The 23910-nt window shown below is 49.9% G+C and overlaps 1 protein-coding gene across 1 annotated transcript in view; it reads right to left on the reverse strand.

Moving 5' to 3' along the window:
* EMILIN1 (elastin microfibril interfacer 1) overlaps positions 1-23910 on the reverse strand; it is a 183455-nt gene that overhangs the window by 37812 nt on the left and 121733 nt on the right. The window contains exon 2 of the mRNA XM_069605523.1: positions 8709-8834. Within this exon, the coding sequence (XP_069461624.1) occupies positions 8709-8834 (126 nt within the window). The remainder of the gene's footprint in view (positions 1-8708; positions 8835-23910) is intronic.

Genomic DNA, 23910 nt, shown 5'->3' on the forward strand with positions numbered 1-23910 from the left:
CACAATGATCTATATAACAGGCAATCTTTAACCATGTATTTGAGATTTTATTTTTAATTCAAGGGCATTTGCTAGGCCCCGCCCAGCACTATTTAGCCCCCTCCCTTCTGCCCCCAATACAAATGCTGTGATGTTTTAGAGACCCACCTTTGATAAGGCACTGTCTGCTTTGGTTTGCCATGTTTTGGACTGCAATACCCATCAGCCCCTAGCCAGCATAGTCACCGGAGAGGCGTCATGGAGAGGTGCAGGTTGCAGAGCCTGCTCCTAGAGCCCTATATGCGGAACTGCAATTATGGAGGACTAATCTAGCAAGACCGGGAGACAGGCCCTCCTTCCACGAACAGTTCCCTTAAAAACCCACTAGAGGGAAGCATTGTCCTTCCCTTGAAGCACCATCATTCCACCGGTGCGTCAGGCCCAGCTTCCCTGCCCTCCCGCCTCTTGGCAAGGCCTGCTTTGTTTCCTGCCAGGTGCGAGGAAGAGCAAAGCCAGGAAGAGCCACTTCCAGCCTGGCTGCACGCGGAAGGGAGACTGGGTCCCCTGTCAGCAAAGCCACATCATTCGGGTCTCAGCCCTTTCACGTGCCGATGGTTTTCTGGCAGAACGGCACAGTGCGGAAATGTAGCGCCTCCTTCACCCAGGAGTGCGCCGAGGGAGGGAGGGAGCTAGAACGAGTTCCCAATAGAGCCAACTAGACTGGATGGAGTGGATGTGTTTGTGGGTGGGTGAAGGTGGGGCTACTTCCTCATCCTGCCAACACAGCCTGCACACACAAAGGATGACTCGAGGATTCTGCCGGGTAAACAACCACCTGAGCACACAGGATGGCCCGAGTTATTTAACGCTCCGGTGCTTTGCTTAAATCAGTGTGGTCAGATGCTCTAGTCCAGTCTGTTCAAAGTGAATGAAGACTACAACTCCCAGAAGACTTTAGCTTGTTGACGTCGTCAGGACTGGAAAAGTGGTTTTCCAAGAGTCCTCTGGTTGCTCTGTACACACAGCTGGCTTGGGCCACACCGCCCACACTTGGTACAGCCAGGTCTCACTGCAGGTTGCTGAAATGCAAACACAGCTGCAACATTTCACAGTCTAGATGGGGGGGCTGGCCGGCTGATATATATGCACCCGGGTGTCTGTGCTTCCAAAGAGGGGCGGGAGCATTTGGGCTGTGTTTCTTGGAAGTTTGAACTTCCTGGTTGCTGCATAAAGGCCCCCTCAACACGTGCATGTTTGTATGTGTTGTCCGCTCACCTCTCTCGCCCTTTCCCTCTACCCCCGCCCCCCCTGCCTTATTTTGCACTAGATAGGGTGGTAGATGATGAAGCGACATGACAGGAATATTATTCCATATTTCCGTCTGATTTGTTGCTCTTAATGTATTTTTTCTACACCTCGTTCCAAATTGCCCTGTTTGATACTTTACATTTTTTTCCCAGAAAATGCAGGTCGTCAAAATAAAGAGTTAAGAAAAATCTAGAACACAACTTTCTGATCACCTCATGCAGCAGCTGGTAGCCCCCGACATTCTTTCCTCCACCCAGCGTCAAAACCACAATCGAACATGATATCACTGCATAGCGCCTAGTGGAAAGGACAGCGCCTTAAAAGTGGGGCCTGGAATTGCGAGCTCCAATTCGTAGGCGTGGTCTAAGTGATGGGGCGTGGTTTAAGCTGGGACGTGGTCTAAGTGATGGGGCGTGGTTTAAGCGGGGGCGTGGTCTGAGTGATGGGCCTTGGTTTAAGCGATGAGGGCATGGATTAAGGAATATCAGTAGGGCATTAATGTTCATTAGCAGTGTGGCCTTCGCAACTAAGGTCGGGGTCTGTAACCTTTGGCTCTCCACATGTTTACATCTACAACTCGCATCAGCTCCATCCAGCAAAGTCAATGTACAAGGAGCAGCGCTGCGCTTCGAGGTGAGCTGAGTGCTAGCTGAGTGCAAAACACTTGCCTGCTCACAGGGTGCTAACATGTTACACGATGAAACATTTCAGAAAAAGGTTTCAATAATAGTCGTATCATTGTAGACCTTGAGGGTATTCGAAATGTAGCCCAGTCCTGCAACAGGACCATGCATTAGGATAGCTCAGGGGCAATGCGCTTGATGAAGCAGTGCAACAGAGGTTCAATCCCCAGGTCCGCTTAAGTGCGTTATAAATAATCAATTACAATTACAATTCGCAATCTGAGCGTGAGTGCCACGTTGCCCAGGGTCCTGCAGTAATAATGTGTTCCGATTGACCCGACAAGGGGGGGCACTCTTCTCTGGTTAATAGATTGCTTTATTTATGCAATAATCCTCAAGGCGAGGGGCTTTTTGTGAGTGCCCTGAATGAGGCCCTGTTACCAGCCCATAAAATCCCCTGCTACAGGGCTCGTCCCTATCAGTACTCTGGCAGCAGAGGTCCTGGGATGCTATTTTGGGCAGGCGTGGGGATAGCACAGAAACTGGAAACACAGCATAGACTCTGAACTAAACACAACCATACCTTTACAGCACCACAAATCGCATGCACTTCAGAACACCTCGACAAGGAACCTAACCATGCACAATCTCACCGCAACACCACATGACGCATAGCAACCAAAAACGCACCTGTTTCTCGGAACTGAAGCTGCCACCAGCACATCCCAGCTCAATTGCTCTTCTCCCGCTCAATCCGACTAACAAACCCGCCACCCTCCTTCCATTGCAGATCCGTCAGAGCGCCACGAGACCACGCAGGTGGCAAAAGTGCGCGGTACAAGAACCTTTAACGTAACAAAACATAGACGCTGCAAAAAGAAGTTAGGTGTGACTAATATGCAACAACTTTTTGGGGAAAGACTGCAGGTGGCTGTGCGGGGAGACGCCGCGGTGGGGAGCAGCCCCTGGATTTAGGCAGAGCACGGTCAGGAAGAGTGCAGCGCCCCCTAGGCTCTGGTGAGGACAACTGAAGAGAAGAATGTGGAGTGAAGCATCACAATGAAGCCGCGATACAGCAGGCAATATCACCAGTTAAGGCCCACTGTCTAGCAAATGCGATGGCTCGATGGCCCACCCCAGAGTAATTGTAATTTATTCATAAGAATATAGTACTTTAACAAGCAGCACAGCACATAGGGACGTTTAGGTAGTGGTGGTAGTCTGTTGCTGGGGGGTTTATAAGTGTTGTCATTTTAAATGTGATGGCTCATTAACCAGGCGGTGGAGGTGAAGTGTGGCATGACGCAGGGTGGTAGCATGACGCGGGGCAGCACAGAGGCTCACGCGTACATCTGCCTTGAGGGCGGCTTGCCTTCGGTCCCAGCACTGGGGGCATTTTCCCTTGCAGTAGTGTGAATGTATACTACATGTAAAGGTGCGTAACACTGTGTATTATGGGGAAGGCTGAGCCTCATTGTGTGTCTCCGGGGAACTTTCCAAAGAGAGGCAGTGTTTCTTTGGGGCAATCTTAAAAGCCGCCACTGGGGAAAGGGGGTGGTGTGCTGGATTTCAGACGGTTGGGTGACCCAGGGACGGGTAGCCAGTAGGCAGAAGGGGAGAAAGCATGAGGCAGGTCAGGGTACAATGGCAAGGTTAGGGCCCCAAAGAAACCTATTGGTGCAAAATGTGCAACGGCCGAAGGCTAGGATTAGTGGGCACCAAAGAAACCTAGTGTTTTAAAATGTACAGTGGGCACAGCAGCAGGCCGTGCCCACTATCCCGGGCCTGAGGCCATGGCTAGTTGGCCCCAAGGAAACCCCTCGGTGGAGTACAGTGACCACGGCCGAAGGCTATGGCTAGTGGCCCTTGAATAAACTATTGTATAACAAAACCTTTGAAATTCACCGGAAAACTACTTAAGGGACAGTTAAGGTGATTAGATTTAACGCAACTAACCCTTGCAATTCAGCAGATGTGGGAAGTCGTGATCATCTTAACTCGGCGCCCCCCATCCTCTGTTGCAAAGCCCATGAGCACATACATAACAGATGGGATCCACAATGACATACAGAATTAGAGGCCGGCAACACAACTCAGTGGGTTGAGCAGTCGCTGCTGCGATCAGTGTGTGATCTGCAGGGCGTAGGTTTGAATCCCGGCAAGGCCAACTCAGCCATTCATCCATCCGAGGCCGATAAATGAGTACCAACTCTGGTGGATGATATTGTATGTGTGTATATGTGTTAGATGTAAAGCGCTTCGGCGTAGGCGCTATATAAATAACACATCATTAGATCCTAGGGGTCATCAGCAGGGCGACGCCAAGATAACATGATCATAACTTCCCACACCTGCTGAATATCAAGGCTTTTTTGCCTTCAATCGGATCACATTAACTGTATCTTAACTAAAGCTGTATCAGTGAAATATATATTTGCGGGCTTTTGGCACGCTATAAATAAATAAATAAATAAATATATCTATATAGATTTAAAGAGAGAGAGGCTGATAGCTATACAGCCATACAGACACTCTGGGTGCTGAGTTGGTTTGTGTGCTGGGCTTGTGTGCTAGGATTGCCTTTGTGTGGGTTTGCCTCTGCGTGGGTGTGCGTTCTGGGTTTGCCTGTGTGTGGGTTTGCCTCTGCGTGGGTTTGTGCTCTGGGTTTGCCTGTGTGTGGGTTTGTGTGCTATGTTCGCCAGTGTGTGGCCTTTGTGTGCTGGCTGGCGACAGCTTTGTCCTTCGCCCATCCACACTGTCATCACCCCCTCCATGCCTGACAGAGCCGCTTAGAAGCACTGCACGCCACTGAGGCGGGTGATGACAGCCTCGATGGCTAAGAGATGCCGCTGTCAGCAGCAGGCGCACTGACCCACACACTTCCAGGCCCTAATAACTGGGCGTTTGATCAGGTGCTGGTCATCCTGACCTGTGGAAGTCAGGCCTAGAGAGGGACCTCGCGGGATGCAGCGGGTGAGGTACAATGGGACAAGTGTTTCCTGCTGGGCAATACCCCCAGGAGGGCTCTGGGGCGGAGGCCCCCCTGAACACACGCGGCTGCCAGAGCGCTCAGCAGGAAGACATTGTATGTGTTAGAGCTTTGGCTGGGAAGCGGCCCACCCTGGTGGGCTGGGAAAAGGAAGAGGAGGTGGGCTTCAGGCAAGCAGAGAATGGGGAGGCTCCCCCCCCGCTCCCTGCACCGCTCCCCGAGAGATGTCAACAGCTTCATAAAGGCGGGGCAAATCTATATGCAGTGAGGCAGGGGCAAGCAGAGAGCTGGGGTGCACTGGGGGGCATAGCGCTGGCCAGCACTGGGGTGCACAGCGCTGGCCACCACTGGGGGGCATAGCGCTGGCCAGCACTGGGGGGCATAGCGCTGGCCACCACTGGGGGGCATAGCGCTGGCCAGCACTGGGGTGCATAGCGCTGGCCAGAACTGGGGGGCATAGCGCTGGCCAGCACTGGGGGGCATAGCGCTTGCCAGCGCTGGGGGATATAGCGCTGGGCAGCCCTGGGGGGCATAGCGCTGGCCATCACTGGGGGGCATAGCGCTTTCCAGCGCTGGGGAATATAGCGCTGGCCAGCACTGGGGTGCACAGCGCTGGCCACCACTGGGGGGCATAGCGCTGGCCAGCACTGGGGGGCATAGCGCTGGCCACCACTGGGGGGCATAGCGCTGGCCAGCACTGGGGTGCATAGCGCTGGCCAGAACTGGGGGGCATAGCGCTGGCCAGCACTGGGGGGCATAGCGCTTGCCAGCGCTGGGGGATATAGCGCTGGGCAGCCCTGGGGGGCATAGCGCTGGCCATCACTGGGGGGCATAGCACTTTCCAGCGCTGGGGAATATAGCGCTGGCCAGCACTGGGGTGCATAGCGCTGGCCAGCACTGGGGGCATAGCGCTGGCCAGCACTGGGGTGCATAGTGCTGGCCAGCACTGGGGGGGCATAGCGCTTGCTAGCGCTGGGGGATATAGCGCTGACCAGCACTGGGGGGCATAGCGCTTTCCAGCGCTGGGGAATATAGCGCTGGCCAGCACTGGGGAATATAGCGCTGGCCAGCACTGGGGGGCATAGCGCTGGCCAGCACTGGGGGGCATAGCGCTTGCCAGCGCTGGGGGATATAGCGCTGGGCAGCCCTGGGGGGCATAGCGCTGGCCATCACTGGGGGGCATAGCGCTTTCCAGCGCTGGGGAATATAGCGCTGGCCAGCACTGGGGTGCATAGCGCTGGCCAGCACTGGGGGCATAGCGCTGGCCAGCACTGGGGTGCATAGTGCTGGCCAGCACTGGGGGGGCATAGCGCTTGCCAGCGCTGGGGGATATAGCGCTGGCCAGCACTGGGGGGCATAGCGCTTTCCAGCGCTGGGGAATATAGCGCTGGCCAGCACTGGGGAATATAGCGCTGGCCAGCACTGGGCCTCACGTACTTAAGTTCGACCTCTTCTCCTCTTTAGCTCCTCTCTCACTACTCTTCTGCCTCTGTGTAGCTGATGTACCTCTCTGACCTACCCAACAATCATTACTTCTCTTCTGTCCCCAATGAAGGTGAAGAAAACGTCTCCTCTACCCTTCAATGAAGTAGTTCTCTTCTGACTCCAGTGAAGAAAGCCTCTTCTCTACCATTAAATGAAGTCGTTGTCTTACTACCCAACTGAAGGTGAAGGACCCCTTTCCTCTACCCATCAATGAAGTAGTTCTCTTCTGACTCCAGTGAAGAAAGCCTCTTCTCTACCATTAAATGAAGTCGTTGTCTTACTACCCAACTGAAGGTGAAGGACCCCTTTCCTCTACCCATCAATGAAGTAGTTCTCTTCTGACTCCAGTGAAGAAAGCCTCTTCTCTACCATTAAATGAAGTCGTTGTCTTACTACCCAACTGAAGGTGAAGGACCCCTTTCCTCTACCCATCAATGAAGTAGTTCTCTTCTGACTCCAGTGAAGAAAGCCTCTTCTCTACCATTAAATGAAGTCGTTGTCTTACTACCCAACTGAAGGTGAAGGACCCCTTTCCTCTACCCATCAATGAAGTAGTTCTCTTCTGACTCCAGTGAAGAAAGCCTCTTCTCTACCATTAAATGAAGTCGTTGTCTTACTACCCAACTGAAGGTGAAGGACCCCTTTCCTCTACCCATCAATGAAGTAGTTCTCTTCTGACTCCAGTGAAGAAAGCCTCTTCTCTACCATTAAATGAAGTCGTTGTCTTACTACCCAACTGAAGGTGAAGGACCCCTTTCCTCTACCCATCAATGAAGTAGTTCTCTTCTGACTCCAGTGAAGAAAGCCTCTTCTCTACCATTAAATGAAGTCGTTGTCTTACTACCCAACTGAAGGTGAAGGACCCCTTTCCTCTACCCATCAATGAAGTCGTTCTCTTCTGACTTCAGTGAAGTTGAAGGACACCTCTCCTCTACCCATCAATCAATTCCCCTCTGCCCTAGTGGAGCGGATGGACCGCCCTCATCTAGCAATCAATGAAGTAGTTCACTTCTGGCCCCAGTGAAGCTGTAGGATAACCTGTTTTTCCCTCACCGGCCTGCCGCCCCGGCCTGCCGCTGGCACCCAGATGCCTCCGGGCCTTCGTTTCTCACTCAATGAATACTGATGCATACCTACACACATACATAGCTGCGTGTTCAGGAGAGGACAATGTCCTGATATTGTCTGGACCATCACAGGGATAATTTCAGAGCCGACCCAAGACTCATTTCAAGATGTCAGCCAAGATGTCAGCCTGCCTCACATCAGAATGCAGCACTCATGACCCGTGCCCACCAAGAGCTGCTCCTCAGTTGGAGAGAGAGGCCGGATGGGGGTCACTTCGCCATGCCATTCTTTTCTGGCGTCCCATCTGCTCCCTGCTTGCTGGCTGATCTGTCTTCTTTTTTCGGAGGGGGGTTTCTTTCACAGAGGGGAGCCCTGTGCTCCGTATTTTTTCACTCCCGTAATGCAAGTGTGAAAAGAGCACCAGGGTCATTTGAACTGGCACTGACAGGTTTAGCCTGCCCCACAGATAGAGTCTGCTCTTCTGCAGCGTGGGGCAATTCTGGACTACTGGATGTAGGAGACACGAGACCAAAATACCCAGCTAGCCCTTTCCAATAAAGACTGTGCCGGCAAGAGTCCCAGGAGGATAGCTCAGTGGCAACGTGCTCGCCTTGGAAGCAAGATGACGCAAAGCAACACAGGTTCGATCCCCGCGTCCGTGCTTAGAAACCTCTGGGCATTTAAGCGTGTTATAAATACGCAATTTAGACAAAAAAAACGATTACAACTAAAAAAACAAACAATTCCTGTAAAAGCGCCTCGATGCCCGCATGCTGCGTCTGTCACCAAATTATAGGTTGGTGCTAGTGTTGGGAGGATAGCTCAGGGACAACATGTTTGCCTTGGAAGCAATACCACATGGAGCAAGACAGGTCTGCTCCCCGGGCTTAGAAACCTCTGGGTTAAGTGTGTTATAAATAACCAATTACAATTTACAATTACAAGCCAGTTATCGACTGCGGGTTGTGTTGCAGTAAGTTTGCACTGGTATAAGTGCAATTGGCACAAGAGCAAAAATTACCTTATAGCAAAAAACCGTATTTTTAAAAACATTTTTTTGCTCTAGGGCTATTTTTTGCCCTTGTGCCAATTGCACGTACACCACTGGAATTCTTCTGTAATAGCTTCCGGCATTTTTACCCCAAACCCTTCTAGTGACATCACTTCCTGTGCGCGAAGAACCTTCACTCACACTCTTGCTGCAGCTAATTCAATTTCCTTTCAGTTTCATGCAATGAATTGCGTCAATTACTCACGTGACGACGCGCGGACACTGGACCTGGCCCCAGGCGCATGGCTGGTAGTCCGGCTTCACAATGTTCTCGACACCGTCCTCCACAACGCAGCTGACGGTCCGCGTCACAACATAGGCGCACCAGTTCCTGAGGATTCAAGAGGGGGAAGGCGTCAGTGACTTGCACCCCCACAGACACAATCCCAAAACCAAGACAAGATTTACAATGACTGATATTCTGGACTTCCGCTTACCCCAAATCTAAAGGGCACCCCAACATGCTATTGGGACAGCTGAACTCCATTGCTCTCATAGTTTGTAATCTACCATAGACCATTGTTATAATTATCCTGATAAATATATGTGTATTTTCTTATTTCACTTGTGGAAGTCGCGACACCCATCATTAGCAGCTCATTAGCACACCTCAGTGTACACGCTTTTGGCGGGCGCCACACTCTATGGAGTTAGTTTACCAAGCACCTTACCTGTCCATAGATTTAAATGGGCTCTCATCCACCAAAAACAAATTCCCCTATTCTACCCACGCAGAGGCATCAAAAGGGTACAGCGCATAGATGCCACCGGGCTAAGTGCGCTTAATAAATGTCAAAATAATAAAAATAAATAAATAAATGTTCATTCATTTAGTGTTTTTTGGATGGGTGCTTTGCAGAATGTTCTTTTTTTTAAATGCATCAAAACATTTTTTGGGGGTAACCCCCATCCCCCAATCTGGTTCCTCTATTAATTTTACACTATTCCCTACCCCCCACACATCCTTAGTCACCCTTACCCACAACCCGCTATATTTTTAGATTTGTTTTTTCAGGGGGAGAATTTGGCAAAAAACACATCGAAAAAAAACTGTCGATGAATGGACGTCGTACCCATCAAAAAGTTGGACAGTAGGCTATTAGCAAAGTCTACTTGGCCACTCCATGGAATTTGATTGTCTGAAATTGAAATGTAACTAACACGGAGGCCTGGTCTGGAAGCAGGTGCACCTCTCAACACTCACCAGGGAGCTCCTTCGCAGGAGACAACAACTACAACAACAACAAAAACATTGGCCGATCTGATGAGCCTCAAGACAAGAGTGATCGCAAGCATTCGATTCCTGTGCTAAGCTGCACCCGGTGCAGTCTAGTGATATCCCGGATGCAAGGTACAACCACTGCCTTTTCACACTCTCTGGATCCACCGGAGTAACAGGGATTCTATTTCAAGAGAAGGATTTTCAAAATGGTGCAGCTATGAAAGTCGACCATTAGACGAATAAAAAGTGCCGAGAACGAGTATGCTCGTCCTTTTTGCATAGACTTGCATAATAGCCTGGCAGTTAAGGGGTGAATACTAAAAATAGGAAGGTGGACTTTAAACAGTCTCATTTTACGTCAAACCCAGTTTGATATTGACCTTCGCGCACAGATCCACATGTGAGGTCCAGAAATCGACGCTCAAATGAGACGTGTCTACTAGGGTCTGCACTAGGTGCAACCCCTCCATAGGTCAACCTACCAAAATTATTAAAGTAGCTAAAAAGTCAATTATTAGAATAAATGGAATTAGAGTTGGAGGTTAAAATGGGAAGTTAAGAGGTTGCGATTAAAGGTTGAGGGTAGAGTTTGAGGTTGGAGGATAGAGGTTGTGGGTTACAGGTTGGGTTAGACATTAGAAATTGGGGGGGTCTTAGATCAGCATTAGGATATGCACTGTTAAAAAAATCTAAACAGTAGCTTAATGGCACTGAAAATGCAGCAACAAACAGTTTACACAAAAAGCAGACACCCATATAGGAAGGTTAGGGATTAGAAATGAGGGTTATGGGATAAGGGATTATAGTTCAATATTGAGAGTGGGTTTATAGAAGGGAGTTAGCACTTAAGAGGATAAATTAGCGGTTACAAATCGATGTTAGTGGTTGGGATTAGAGATTGTGGTAAAATGAGATTGCAAATCGAGATTGTGATTATGCGTGGGCGAAATGGACGAAATTCCTTCTGTTGAAAAATTACCGAATTCCGGGCAAAGATTGCCCGCTCTGCCAATTTCACCCACAGAGCGAAATTGGCATTTTCATACCTTTTCCTAACAGAAATGTCACCTTTGCAAAACTTCATTTTTTTTCTATAGGCCCCAAAATGTTTCAGGCTACAAAATAAAATAAAGACAATTCTAAGGAAAAAAATTTGGCGGCTTTCCCGTCTGAAGTTTTTTTCCCCAAAATGTTGGTTTTAAGGGCCACAACACTCTTCAGGCCCCCCAAAGGCACTTTGCAACTGGGGGAACAAAATGTGCTATCAGCAAAGCTCAATTGGATGCAAATTTGCGCCAATTCCTTTCGCTGGCTGTAATTTCGCGAACCCCTTCTTGGGATTATTAGAGGTAAGAGCAGGAGATGGAGAGGAAGTGAGGTAAGCAGGGAAAGTGTTGGGGAAATAATGGTGGTAATATAAGAGAGCACCTCATTAAAAAAAAGTTTCAAAATAAAAAAAACGATACTCATTTATTTCCATTATGAAAATAGAAAATGGACTATGGGGTAGACTTTCAGCAGGCTTCTATTATGCAGACACCACCGCCTATAGAGCAGCAGCCAACCACCGTACGCGGTGGTACCGGCTGGTTTTCTTTACTTTATTTTGCAATCCCTCATCAAAATTTCACTTGGTCAGTTAGAAATGGTCTCTACTGGAACCAGCCGCCTTATAGGAGTTACTGGACACTGGGCTTCGTAAAGCCAATGACACAAATAAAGGGTGAACATTTAGCAACTGCAACCACTAACCACCATTAGAAACCAGTAGCCGGGCTGAAGATGGCAATGGAGCAAATCGGACTACTCGCTACAGCTGTCCAGCAGATGGACATAAACCCATACGCCAGGAAGTGGATCCAGTAGAACCGCTTTGACAGGTCCGCTAGACTTTCCACCAGGGTAAGTTAAATGCATGTTTATGAACTACTGTTGTGACAGTTTATTGCACCGTGTTCGGAACACACCACGTTGTGTTGAGTTTTTCTGTAAAATCTGTGTGAAAAGTGGAAGAAAATACACGGGCATCTCAGCATTACACCGCTGGTCTCCAGCTTTGTGCAAGCCCTTCAGCATTGCACCCTGAGAAAGAGGAAGTGCTGCCTAGGAGTCTCGCAGGGGCTGAGGCCTGGTGCAGAGCAGCTGGCAGGAGACAGAGGAGCAGAGGCCTCCTTCCTGTTCGCGGGGTCAGCTTGGAGCAAATCCTCAGCACTGCACCGCTGGTCTCCAGCTTTGTGCAAGCCCCTCAGCATTGCACCCTGAGAAAGAGGAAGTGCTGCCTAGGAGTCTCGCAGGGGCTGAGGCCTGGTGCAGAGCAGCTGGCAGGAGACAGAGGAGCAGAGGCCTCCTTCCTGTGCGCGGGGTCAGCTTGGAGCAAATCCTCAGCACTGCACCGCTGGTCTCCAACTTTGTGCAAGCCCTTCAGCATTGCACCCTGAGAAAGAGGAAGTGCTGCCTAGGAGTCTCGCAGGGGCTGAGGCCTGGTGCAGAGCAGCTGGCAGGAGACAGAGGAGCAGAGGCCTCCTTCCTGTTCGCGGGGTCAGCTTGGAGCAAATCCTCAGCACTGCACCGCTGGTCTCCAGCTTTGTGCAAGCCCCTCAGCATTGCACCCTGAGAAAGAGGAAGTGCTGCCTAGGAGTCTCGCAGGGGCTGAGGCCTGGTGCAGAGCACCTGGCAGGAGACTAAGGCCTCCTTCCTGTGCGCAGGGTTAGCTTGGAGCAAATCCTCAGCACTGCACCCCTGGTCTCCAGCTGTGTGCAAGCCATTCGGGATTGCACCCTGAGAAAGAGGAAGTGCTGTCTAGGAGTCTCGCAGGGGCTGAGGCCTGGTGCAGAGCAGCTGGCAGGAGACAGAGGAGCAGAGGCCTCCTTCCTGTGCGCGGGGTCAGCTTGGAGCAAATCCTCAGCACTGCACCGCTGGTCTCCAACTTTGTGCAAGCCCTTCAGGATTGCACCCTGAGAAAGAGGAGGTGCTGTCTAGGAGTCTCGCAGGGGCTGAGGCCTGGTGCAGAGCAGCTGGCAGGAGACAGAGGAGCAGAGGCCTCGTTCCTGTGCGCAGGGTCAGCTTGGAGCAAATCCTCAGCACTGCACCGCTGGTCTCCAGCTTTGTGCAAGCCCTTCAGGATTGCACCCTGAGAAAGAGGAGGTGCTGCCTAGGAGTCTCGCAGGGGCTGAGGCCTGGTGCAGACCAGCTGGCAGGAGACTAAGGCCTCCTTCCTGTGCGCGGGGTCAGCTTGGAGCAAATCCTCAGCACTGCACCTCTGGTCTCCAGCTGTGTGCAAGCCCTTCGGGATTGCACCCTGAGAAAGAGGAAGTGCTGTCTAGGAGTCTCGCAGGGACTGAGGCCTGGTGCAGAGCAGCTGGCAGGAGACAGAGGAGCAGAGGCCTCGTTCCTGTGCGCAGGGTCAGCTTGGAGCAAATCCTCAGCACTGCACTGCTGGTCTCCAGCTTTGTGCAAGCCCTTCAGGATTGCACCCTGAGAAAGAGGAAGTGCTGCCTAGGAGTCTCGCAGGGGCTGAGGCCTGGTGCAGAGCAGCTGGCAGGAGACTAAGGAGCAGAGGCCTCCTTCCTGTGCGCGGGGTCAGCTTGGAGCAAATCCTCAGAACTGCACCGCTGGTCTCCAGCTTTGTGCAAGCCCCTCAGGATTGCACCCTGAGAAAGAGGAAGTGCTGTCTAGGAGTCTCGCAGGGGCTGAGGCCTGGTGCAGAGCAGCTGGCAGGAGACTAAGGAGCAGAGGCCTCCTTCCTGTGCGCGGGGTCAGCTTGGAGCAAATCCTCAGAACTGCACCGCTGGTCTCCAGCTTTGTGCAAGCCCCTCAGGATTGCACCCTGAGAAAGAGGAAGTGCTGCCTAGGAGTCTCGCAGGGGCTGAGGCCTGGTGCAGAGCAGCTGGCAGGAGACTAAGGAGCAGAGGCCTCCTTCCTGTGCGCGGTCAGCTTGGAGCAAATCCTCAGCACTGCACCGCTGGTCTCCAGCTGTGTGCAAGCCCATCGGGATTGCACCCTGAGAAAGAGGAAGTGCTGTCTAGGAGTCTCGCAGGGGCTGAGGCCTGGTGCAGAGCAGCTGGCAGGAGACTAAGGAGCAGAGGCCTCCTTCCTGTGCGCGGGGTCAGCTTGGAGCAAATCCTCAGAACTGCACCGCTGGTCTCCAGCTTTGTGTAAGCCCCTCAGGATTGCACCCTGAGAAAGAGGAAGTGCTGCCTAGGAGTCTCGCAGGGGCTGAGGCCTGGTGCAGAGCAGCTGGCAGGAGACAGAGGAGCAGAGTCCTCCTTCCTGTGCGCGGGGTCAGCTTGGAGCAAATCCTCAGCACTGCAGCGCTGGTCTCCAGCTTTGTGCAAGCCCTTCACGATTGCACCCTGAGAAAGAGGAAGTGCTGTTTAGGAGTCTCGCAGGGGCTGAGGCCTGGTGCAGAGAAGCTGGCAGGAGGCAGAGGAGCAGAGGCCTCCTTCCTGTGTGCGTGGTCAGCTTGGAGCAAATCCTCAGCACTGCACCGCTGGTCTCCAGCTGTGTGCAAGCCCTTCGGGATTGCACCCTGAGAAAGAGGAAGTGCTGTCTAGGAGTCTCGCAGGGACTGAGGCCTGGTGCAGAGCAGCTGGCAGGAGACAGAGGAGCAGAGGCCTCGTTCCTGTGCGCAGGGTCAGCTTGGAGCAAATCCTCAGCACTGCACTGCTGGTCTCCAGCTTTGTGCAAGCCCTTCAGGATTGCACCCTGAGAAAGAGGAAGTGCTGCCTAGGAGTCTCGCAGGGGCTGAGGCCTGGTGCTGAGCAGCTCGCAGCTAGGAGGCAGAGGAGCAGAGGTCTCCTTCCTGTGCGCGGGGTCAGCTTGGAGCAAATCCCCAGCTGCCAAGTCTTACTCCTAAAGTAACAAAGAAATGTCCTGGTAATCCCATTAATGAACAGTTTAGCAGACAAAGCATCCTTTTGAATCTAGGCCAGCTGGTGTTATATTGGCACTCCTCCAACACCCATAGTCCTTCATTGATTTCCATTGAAACTGAATGTTGGTGGATTCTCCTCCCCAACACATCCTTGGGAGCCATAGTCCCAATAAATTCAAGGCACACAACACAGGCTTTACCTGGGATACAAGCTTCACAGGTAGGTGCCGTTGGCCAAATCCACATTCTTTCAAACAAAACTCCGAAAAATAACCTTTCCAACATAGAAACATAAAGCAGCGCAACAGCGGTGGGAGCACGCGCAACCTCACGGATGGCCAAATGGGATGCCCTCTATGTGGGACTCCCGGCCCATCAAGCTAAAAGGCCGCAAGAAGCCCAGAGCGCTTCATATAGGCGCTTTTTGGGCTGAAGGAACGGTCAACTAGCCGGCGACTGCTAGAAAAGCAGGCATTGGCCGCCCGCAAGAGGCCACCCACAGAGGTGTTGCTGGGGGGGCCGAAGGGCTATATAGCCCTGGGACTTCTGGTTGTAGCCCCGGATAGAAGCTCAGGGGTTACAACCAAAAAGGCTAGCTAGCCCCCCGTCCCGACAGTCCCAAAATTAGCATAGCCCCCCAACTGCTAATCCCAAGGGCTGCATGCAAGACCTGCGGGGGGCACACTATGGAATGATGTCCCAGAAGACATGAGCCCTGACCCCATGTTGAACATGTCTTCCAGAGAAAAACCTCGCACCCCATCTTTCCCGCTAAAACCTCCAGGAGGAACTACATCTGCAAACTGCCTGGAAGCCATTCGTTTATGCAGTGAGCGCTTTACAAACAGACATTAATAGGGCGGGGTGTACACTGCATGTCCCACTCAGTTCCATTCCATTGAATTTAACAGAGCACACAGCAAAACAACGAGTCCAACCTCACTGGGGGCCTCAGGGCGCTAGAACATGTAAACAGCATACTATACAAAGAGAAGGTAAGAACGAGAAAAGGCACGAGCACAGGCGACCTAAATATGAGATGGAAAAGAAATAATAACCATATTCTGTACGACGTCCTTTCATCGCGGGATGTCTTTCGCAGGGTTTTTTACTGCAATTTTTTTGCTGAAAAAACAAAGTTTTTGGTGGGGTTAAAAAAATATATAAATTGGGTGTGGTGTTGGGGAATATATAAAAAATATAAAGGGGTGGGGGCATTGCGGGGGGGGGACCCCCAAAAATAAAAACATTCATTTTTTTTAAAATCAATGTTTTTTTGTAAAAAAAATCCACCGTAAAAAACCCTGCAAAAAAACATCCCGTGATGAAATGACATGGAACCGTATATTCAACACAAACCTAAGACCCAGCAGGTAGACCAGCACCCCAAAGCCTCCCGGCCCGACCCGCGCACACGTCAACAGGTCGTACACCCTGGGCGCAGTTGGGGGGAGGACAGTTGAGACACTTTTCAGCCTCACAAGGCAGCCTCTAGCAGATTCCGTCTCTCTGGTGCACATCATAAGCGCACTAGAGCCTGCTGAAATAGAGGGGGGCCATCAAGGGACATCGGTCCTGCTGCTGTGTCCAACGGCACCAGTGGAGGCAGCAAGAAGTGAAGTCCAGGAACAGAGCTTCAAAGAAAGGTCGACCAAGGAGCCCTGCTAAAGGGACAGTTATGGGGGGGCAGTCTCATTTTCCATGCAAGGTGAGGAGCCAGTGCAGCAGGTTGCTGTAGATGCAGCTGTGAGAGGCAAACTGCGGGGGGACCCCACCCTGGCAAACCCGCTCTAGCTTCCTTCCACACAAACGCCCAGTCTCCAGACAGTTGCCGGCACCACACAAGTAGAACAAGGTAGCAAAGTTACCAGCTGAAAACTCCAAAAAGCAACAGCCAGTCTTCAGGCACAATGTCCCTGGTGGGATCTCCCCTCTGGACTTAGACACCGGATGCATACCCTATGACCTTTCCATCATGGTCTGGGACTGACAAACCACTGTGGCACCCGCCTGGCTCAACCCTGTCTCCCGCTCCTCTGGTGACCTCACTTCTTTCCCTTGCTTTCAATGGCTGCAAACAACTTACTTTCCTTCCCGCCAATGGCTGGCGTCCAAACGTCCTTCCCTTTCTATCAATGGCTGCCGCCTGAACTTCCTTTCCTTACTTTTAATGGCTGCCAGCTGAACTTCGTTCCCTTCCTTTCAATGGCTGCCGGCTTAATTTCCTTCCCTTCTTTCCAGAAGGCGTCAGAAGAGAACAAGATGGCCGCTGCAAGATGGCAGCCTCGCAGAGGACTTGAGTGCGATTCAGAATTCTTGACCCTGGTGATAGCTTCCTTCTTTGAGTGACACCATTGAATGACTCCCCACTTAAAACGTTGCCGACTTCTACCACCATGGCTTTGCTTGGCTGGCTTTGCTTTGCTGCAAGACTAAACTGTGGATAATGAGCAGACTAGTATCACTGAGGCCCTCCGTCTCAATACCTCCGCCACGGCTCAGTCGTACCACACCATCAACGACTTTTGAAGAGAATTAATGATCGCTAGTAAGATCTACGCTTGGGGTAGGAGTTCTGAAAGGACTTCAAGAACACATGCCGCAATTGGTAGGTGGCTTCGAAAAAAGGATTTGATTGGTTTGCATGTTGAGGTAATAAGAACAGCGTTTCGAAGGTAGTTGTAGCATAACAGCCCTGAGTCAGACATGTTGCCATGGATGGAGGTCTACTTCATGGTACAGGATTTCCAGGAATCCCACCTGTCTCTAACTTGAAGATTAAATCGCAGCCACCAGGACAGGGAACACTGTTTGGCCAAGAGAACCCCAAGAGAACCCCAGTGTTATTAGAGACATGTGACACAAAGTCCTGTTCGAACCGATAGTAGCCTTATTGGGGGTTATTTGCCGGGACGTCATTTAATCAAAATGCCAGGGGTAGCAGAAGTGACATCACATGACCCTTGACCTCTGATGACATCACAGGAAGTGATGTCATTTGACCCCACCCTGAAGTGACATCATGGGAAGGGATAGAACATGACCTGTTACCCCTTTAATGAGTCTAGCAATTATTGTATAGAATTCCAGAAAGACACATTATTTGTTATTCCTATTCTTTCTTATTTAGGGTCACTGCTCAAAGTGTTACACTTGTGGAACCCCCTGCTTTTTTTTACAAGGCCTCAAGGAAAGAAAGAGCCACATGGAACTAGCCACTGCCCAGGAGATTCAACGTATAAAAATGGGGTAGCAAGGTAGACCACAGCGGTAGCAAGGGAGACCTCAGGGGTCATAGTTGTGACCCCTGCGACCCCCAAATGACGTCCCTGGCTACTTGACAGTACGAGTGTAGTTCTGAATGCTTAGTCATTCAGAGAGTTATACATTATATATAATCTTACAACACCTGTGCCCTAACCACTCATCCTTCTCGGAGTAGGTATTGAAACTTCTGTGTGTTTGAGGGTGGCTGGATGTGCGTGAAGGTAGTCCGTCACAACCGGAATCTGAAAAGATATGGCCGAATCACCAACCTCCCACCACCATCTTCATCTCCAGGTGAGAAATTACAGAGCACGGAGGACATGTGCGCCCACCACCACTCCCGCTCTAGCCTGGGCAGGCACTTTGCGCAGCACCACCCCAGGTGCTTCCCTCTTGAAGAAGGTGGGTAAGGTTGGACATATAGTGCCCTTGGGATAGAAAAAAACAAAGGGCTGTGCCAAGGAGCTGATGCCAGGTCTCCACACATCGGGACATTGAGGTCATGCCAGAGGACAGCTGTTAATGTGACCGTCGGCCACTTTCTCAGTACTGGCTGAGCCAATTTTATGCCCCAGTCTGACCCTGGTCCCATTGTTTCAAAAAGCCTCTGACCACAATTGACTCGTATAGGTGCATGGTAAACCACACGCTTTCAACAAACATTCTACTGCGTTCAACAGTGACCATAAAAAGTGACATTGAAATATCACAGAACTATTTAGGGAAAATAACGACCGCTGTTCCCGTTTTCACACCGTAGAAGCAAAAGGATCACGCATTGTCTATATCTGTCAAGTTAAATAGCAACAGTATGTGTTACACTCCCAGGAGTGTTTTTCAAGGAGTTTGGCCAAGAACCTGTCCTCCTACACGGTCCCTTTTTTACAGCTAGCCTGTAGCATCCATCAAGGCTTGTCGTAGTGCGGTCATAATATTAATAGGAGTATTAGCCTGATGTCTACTGGGGCTTACTGCAAGAGGGCAGCCATTTTATACATCTGCCTCTCTCCCTTACCACAGTGTGAAATCGGATGGTAACATGCACACGACACATTTATCATTCATCGAAAAAAATGTAATCATACAAAAGTAACATGGAGGCGTTACATGTCATGATTGTTTTTCTTTTTTGGTTTTGTGTAATATTTTATTGTTAATTATTCTTGTTGAAGTTGGAATGACGGTTCGAGGGTCCTCCCTCCCACTCCGGAGAAGAAAATATTCTAGTATTGGCGATTCCCTGAAAACAGTTGGCATTATCATTTAGGTAGGTTAAGATTATAGTAGTAGTAATATTGATTTATTGCTTTTTGAAATATTTGTGTTGGTTATACTTTCACAATTTGATATTCCACAATATATTTTCCAGAAACCTGGCCTTGATATGGTAGGTGTTGTACTTTTTCTCCTGCAGCCCCTCCTCCATTTTGTAATATTTGCCCAGCTTTCTTGCCCTTCCTTTCCTCCATTCCCCTGCTTTGCCATGCACGTTTTTTGTCATCCATTCCCCTGATTTGCCCTGCTTGTTTTTTTTGTCACCCATTCCCCTTTGGTGCCTGTTGTTTTGCTGTCTTTTTTTCAATTTTTCTGCTGCACCTGTGACCTCTCCCCTGCCCCCTCCCTCCTCCTGCCACTTGCCCGTGATTAGCTGTTTCCCTCCAGGAGGTAGGCTCTTGACCACACCCCCTAGGGCAGGCCACTGCCCATGCAGACACTTCGGCTAAGGGCTCCAAGGCAAAGGGCAGCTCCCAAAGAAGCAGCTCCAGACCGTGTTAGCATGTGTTCGCCTGAGAAGCCAGTAGCCAGCCGTCAACCAGCAGCAACTGACAAGATAAGTGTGGTCTGGGTGGGGAATACAGCAATCACTGTATTCCAAAAAGCCCTACCTCACCATTACCTACACAACATAGCATACCAAAATTAGTCAGCTAGTAAAGAATACCCCTATCACTGCTGTGTACCAACTGTTCAGTGGTGTTATTTACTGTTGTGTCCCATACTTGGGCATTCTCCATCCATCTAGAAACCTCAAATCTAGGTGTTTTGCACTTTCTGTTGTGCCTCCAATTTGCCACATCAGATAGGACTGTGTAGGTTTGCCACATTGAAGAACTTAGCGAGTAGCCAAAGCACTAACCACCCACTTCTACCTCCTCAAACGCACCACCCAACCACTATACACACCCACTGGTCCGCCAAACCTATACCCTAACACAAACCCAACACAAGCAACATACACTTAAAACAAACTAACCCGAACACTCGACCTTACTCATATGGACACAACAAGCCAGTGCACACAACCTTAAACACCTGCCAATCTACCCATACAACACACATACACACCCCAACATGACAAACAGCCACAAAGAAAACACCCAAGGCAACGGACCTTACCTGTATGGATACAAGCCAGTGTGCACAACCCACCATCTGCAAGCCAACACACACAGACGTCAGTTTCTCCTGGTTCTGGACCCATCCTATCATTCTTCCCTCACTAACTAACCACGTCCTCTTTCTTGCAGAGCCACGTGAGTGCCTGGTGACTGCCCTTGGGAGGTATTGGTGCGTGGTATAAATCAACATAACATAACAGGGGCACAGCTATCTCTGCAACCAGAAAACTGGCACACCTCTCTCCTATCTTATTACCACCAAATATATGGTAACGTGCCTGTACCCACTTCCATTCTGCAACTGTCGCCCCCCACATAGACTCACTGAATTGTGAACTGGCACAGCTATCTCTCACGTCAAGATGACTATCAGTGAGCAATATTTCCAACTAGGTAGACTATACTCTGTGCTAGCTAATCCAGATACAATTGCACATTTGAGCCAGCATCACAATTAGACAGAATTGTGAAGATTGGCCTTACGTCATATCTAGACAGAACTGTAATATTAGCTTGTGTCATACCTAGACAGAATTGTGAAGATTAGCATTACATCATATCTAGACAGAACTGTAATACTAGCATATGTCAAATCTAGACAGAATTGTGAAGATTAGCATTACACCATATCTAGACAGAACTGTCATACTAGCTTGCGTCATATCTATACAGAATTGTGAACACTAGCACTGTGTCATATCTAGACAACTGTAATACTAGCTTGCATCATATCTAGACAGAATTGTGAAGATTAGCATTGCATCACATATAGACAGAATTGTGAAGACTAGCACTGCGTCATATCTAGACAAGTGTAATACTAGCTTGCATCATATCTAGACAGAATTGTGAAGATTAGCATTGCATCACATATAGACAGAATTGTGAAGACTAGCATTGCGTCATATCTAGACAAGTGTAATACTAGCTTGCATCATATCTAGACAGAATTGTGAAGACTAGCACTGTGTCACATCTAGATAACTGTAATACTAGGTTGAGTCATATCTAGAGAGAATTGAGAAGATTAGCCTCCGTCACATCTAGAAAAAATTGTGAAGATTAGCTTGCTTCACATCTAGAGAGAATTGTGAATGTCAGCTTGCACCACACCTAGACAGGATTATAAAGATTATCTTGCATCGCATCTAGACCGAATTGTGAGGATTAGCTGTGTCACTTCTAAATAGCGATGCCACTAACCAACCCCACTAAACAATCTCACCCCTCTGCATACACATCTCAAACTCTAACTAACCACACTCATACCTCTAATGCACAATAAACTGCACACACTTCACCACACTGCAACAACAAAATATACTGCACATAGCCTCACAGAACAGCACATGACGGCTCCCAACCGAAAAGCACAGAGAGCAGTGCAAACCGAACTGAGGCTGCCAACAGCACATCACCGTTCTCTTGCCGTTATCCCGCTCAATCCTACTAACCTTCCTACCCTCTTTCCTTTTCAGGTCCGCCTGAGTTCCTGGGGACCACTCTTGTGGTGACGGTGCGCGGTATAAATACCTTTAACATTAACATTAATCTCAATATATTTTAATGAACACTTTTTTCATGTTAATTTCTTACTACGGTTCTTTTCCCCACAAAATTGTCAAATCAATCCATTCATACAATGTTCAATTTCACTAAGAAAGGTATTTGACTTTTTGGGGGCAAATAGGTGTAGGTACACACTACAAAAAGATGGGAATATTTCTGTGTGCAGTGCTCACCAGAGTAGGTTTCCATTATTCATGAAAAGGTTTTACGCAAAGGAGATGGGTCAGGCTGTGAGCGCAGGGACTCGAACCCTGGCCCACCAGGTCTATAGAAGGGCTGGTCATGCTCTAGGAAGTTGGGCATGATCCCCAGCCACAGTGCGCCTTAAGATTTCTGCAATGCTACGAATAAGGCGCTACATTTAGTATTGTACCATATGCCATTCATATCACTATGCCTAGTGTTTCTGCTATCTGATGCCCGCAGCCCCAGTGCTCTCAAGCCCCCCACTTCGTGTAAATGAGGGGACTCTCTGTGAAAGGGCTGGTTTTCAACCAGGAGGCACAATAAGGCCCACAGTGATGGGACTCTGTAGATTATTAGTACCCGGCGAGGGACAATCGGATTTAACAGTCTGATTGTCCCTTGCTGGGACATTACCAGTCTGACAAAGACTCACCTGCTCTGGTTCCACACGCCGCGTACCTCGTAGTTCCTTCCCTTGCTGCGACCGGCCTGCCATGGCAAGGGAGAAGGGACTACATGTATTCCTTTTGCCCTGATTCATGGCAACCATTTTCTTTGTTTACTCTTTTAAAAATATCTTTTTAATGGCCGCCATGTAAACGGAGAAGGGGCTACATGTAGTCCCTTCTCCCAGATCCATGGTGGCCATTTTGTATGCCTTTTTTATTGAGCTGAGAAACGGTTTACACGCTGTTTCTCTACTCGAGAAGAAATACTATTAGCACCTCGATACAACGTGCCGGGGTACTAATAGCAATAGAACCCTCGTTAGGCAGGGGGGGGGCATTACCGGTCTAGTAATGCCCCCCCTACTCGGTTTCTATTGCTTTAGTAGCTATACATGTTACTATTTAAATTAAGCATTATTGCTGCAAAATGTGCAGATTTCTGCCACATTTCCGATTTCATTGCCTAACATGTTGAAATCAGTGCCAGTGTTTCCTGGGGGATTCGCCTTTTCTCCTGAAGGGGAGCACATTTCTGTTATTATGGAGGTCGGTCTGTAGCTTGCTTCATTCTCCGGCTCCGATTATGAAGAATAGCCGCTGCCAGACTTCCATAGTGGACTTCCTGAGATGCTGCGTTAAGTTATGTTACGGGAACGTATACCACACACCGCTGCCGTTTGCATGGTGCACCTGCAAAGGATGGGTTAGAAAGAGAAAATGCAAGATAGCTTTGCTGTTGTGTTATTGCGTGCAGAGCACAAGCACCCAGACTCTGGTTGTGGGTCAGTTTCTAGGTGGCCTGTGTGGAGACCATAGAGGCAGTTGTGTCCAGGTGGCATTTGTGTTGCTAGGATGCACTGGCCAGGCCGGGGGTATGCAAGCTGTAGCGGCGTAGAGTTCTGTTGTTCGATGTCTGCAGAGATGGATTTAAAAATTGCCCTGAGTGGCATAGTGGGGAAAATGCAATTGGGAACACCGATGATAGGGAGGACAGTGGATTGGACGCCAATGGTAGGGAGGAGAGTGGATTGGACGCAGATGGTAGGGAGGGCAGTGGATTGGACGCCCATGATTGGGAGGACAGTGGATTGGACGCAGATGGTAGGGAGGACAGTGGATTGGATGCCCATGATAGGGAGGACAGTGGATTGGATGCCATTGATAGGGAGGACAGGGGATTGGACGGCCATGATAGGGAGGACAGTGGATTGGACTGCCATGATAGGGAGGACAGTGGATTGGACGGCCATGATAGGGAGGACAGTGGATTGGATGCCATTGATAGGGAGGACAGTGGATTGGACGGCCATGATAGGGAGGAAAGTGGATTGGACGCCCATGGTAGGGAGGACAGTGGATTGGACGGCCATGATAGGGAGGACAGTGAATTGGATGCCATTGATAGGGAGGACAGTGGATTGGACGGCCATGATAGGGAGGAC

The sequence above is a fragment of the Ambystoma mexicanum genome, chromosome 4p, assembly GCF_040938575.1.
Source record: "Ambystoma mexicanum isolate Mex_15411 chromosome 4p, UKY_AmexF1_1, whole genome shotgun sequence".
In the NCBI taxonomy this organism is placed as follows: Eukaryota; Metazoa; Chordata; class Amphibia; order Caudata; family Ambystomatidae; genus Ambystoma; species Ambystoma mexicanum.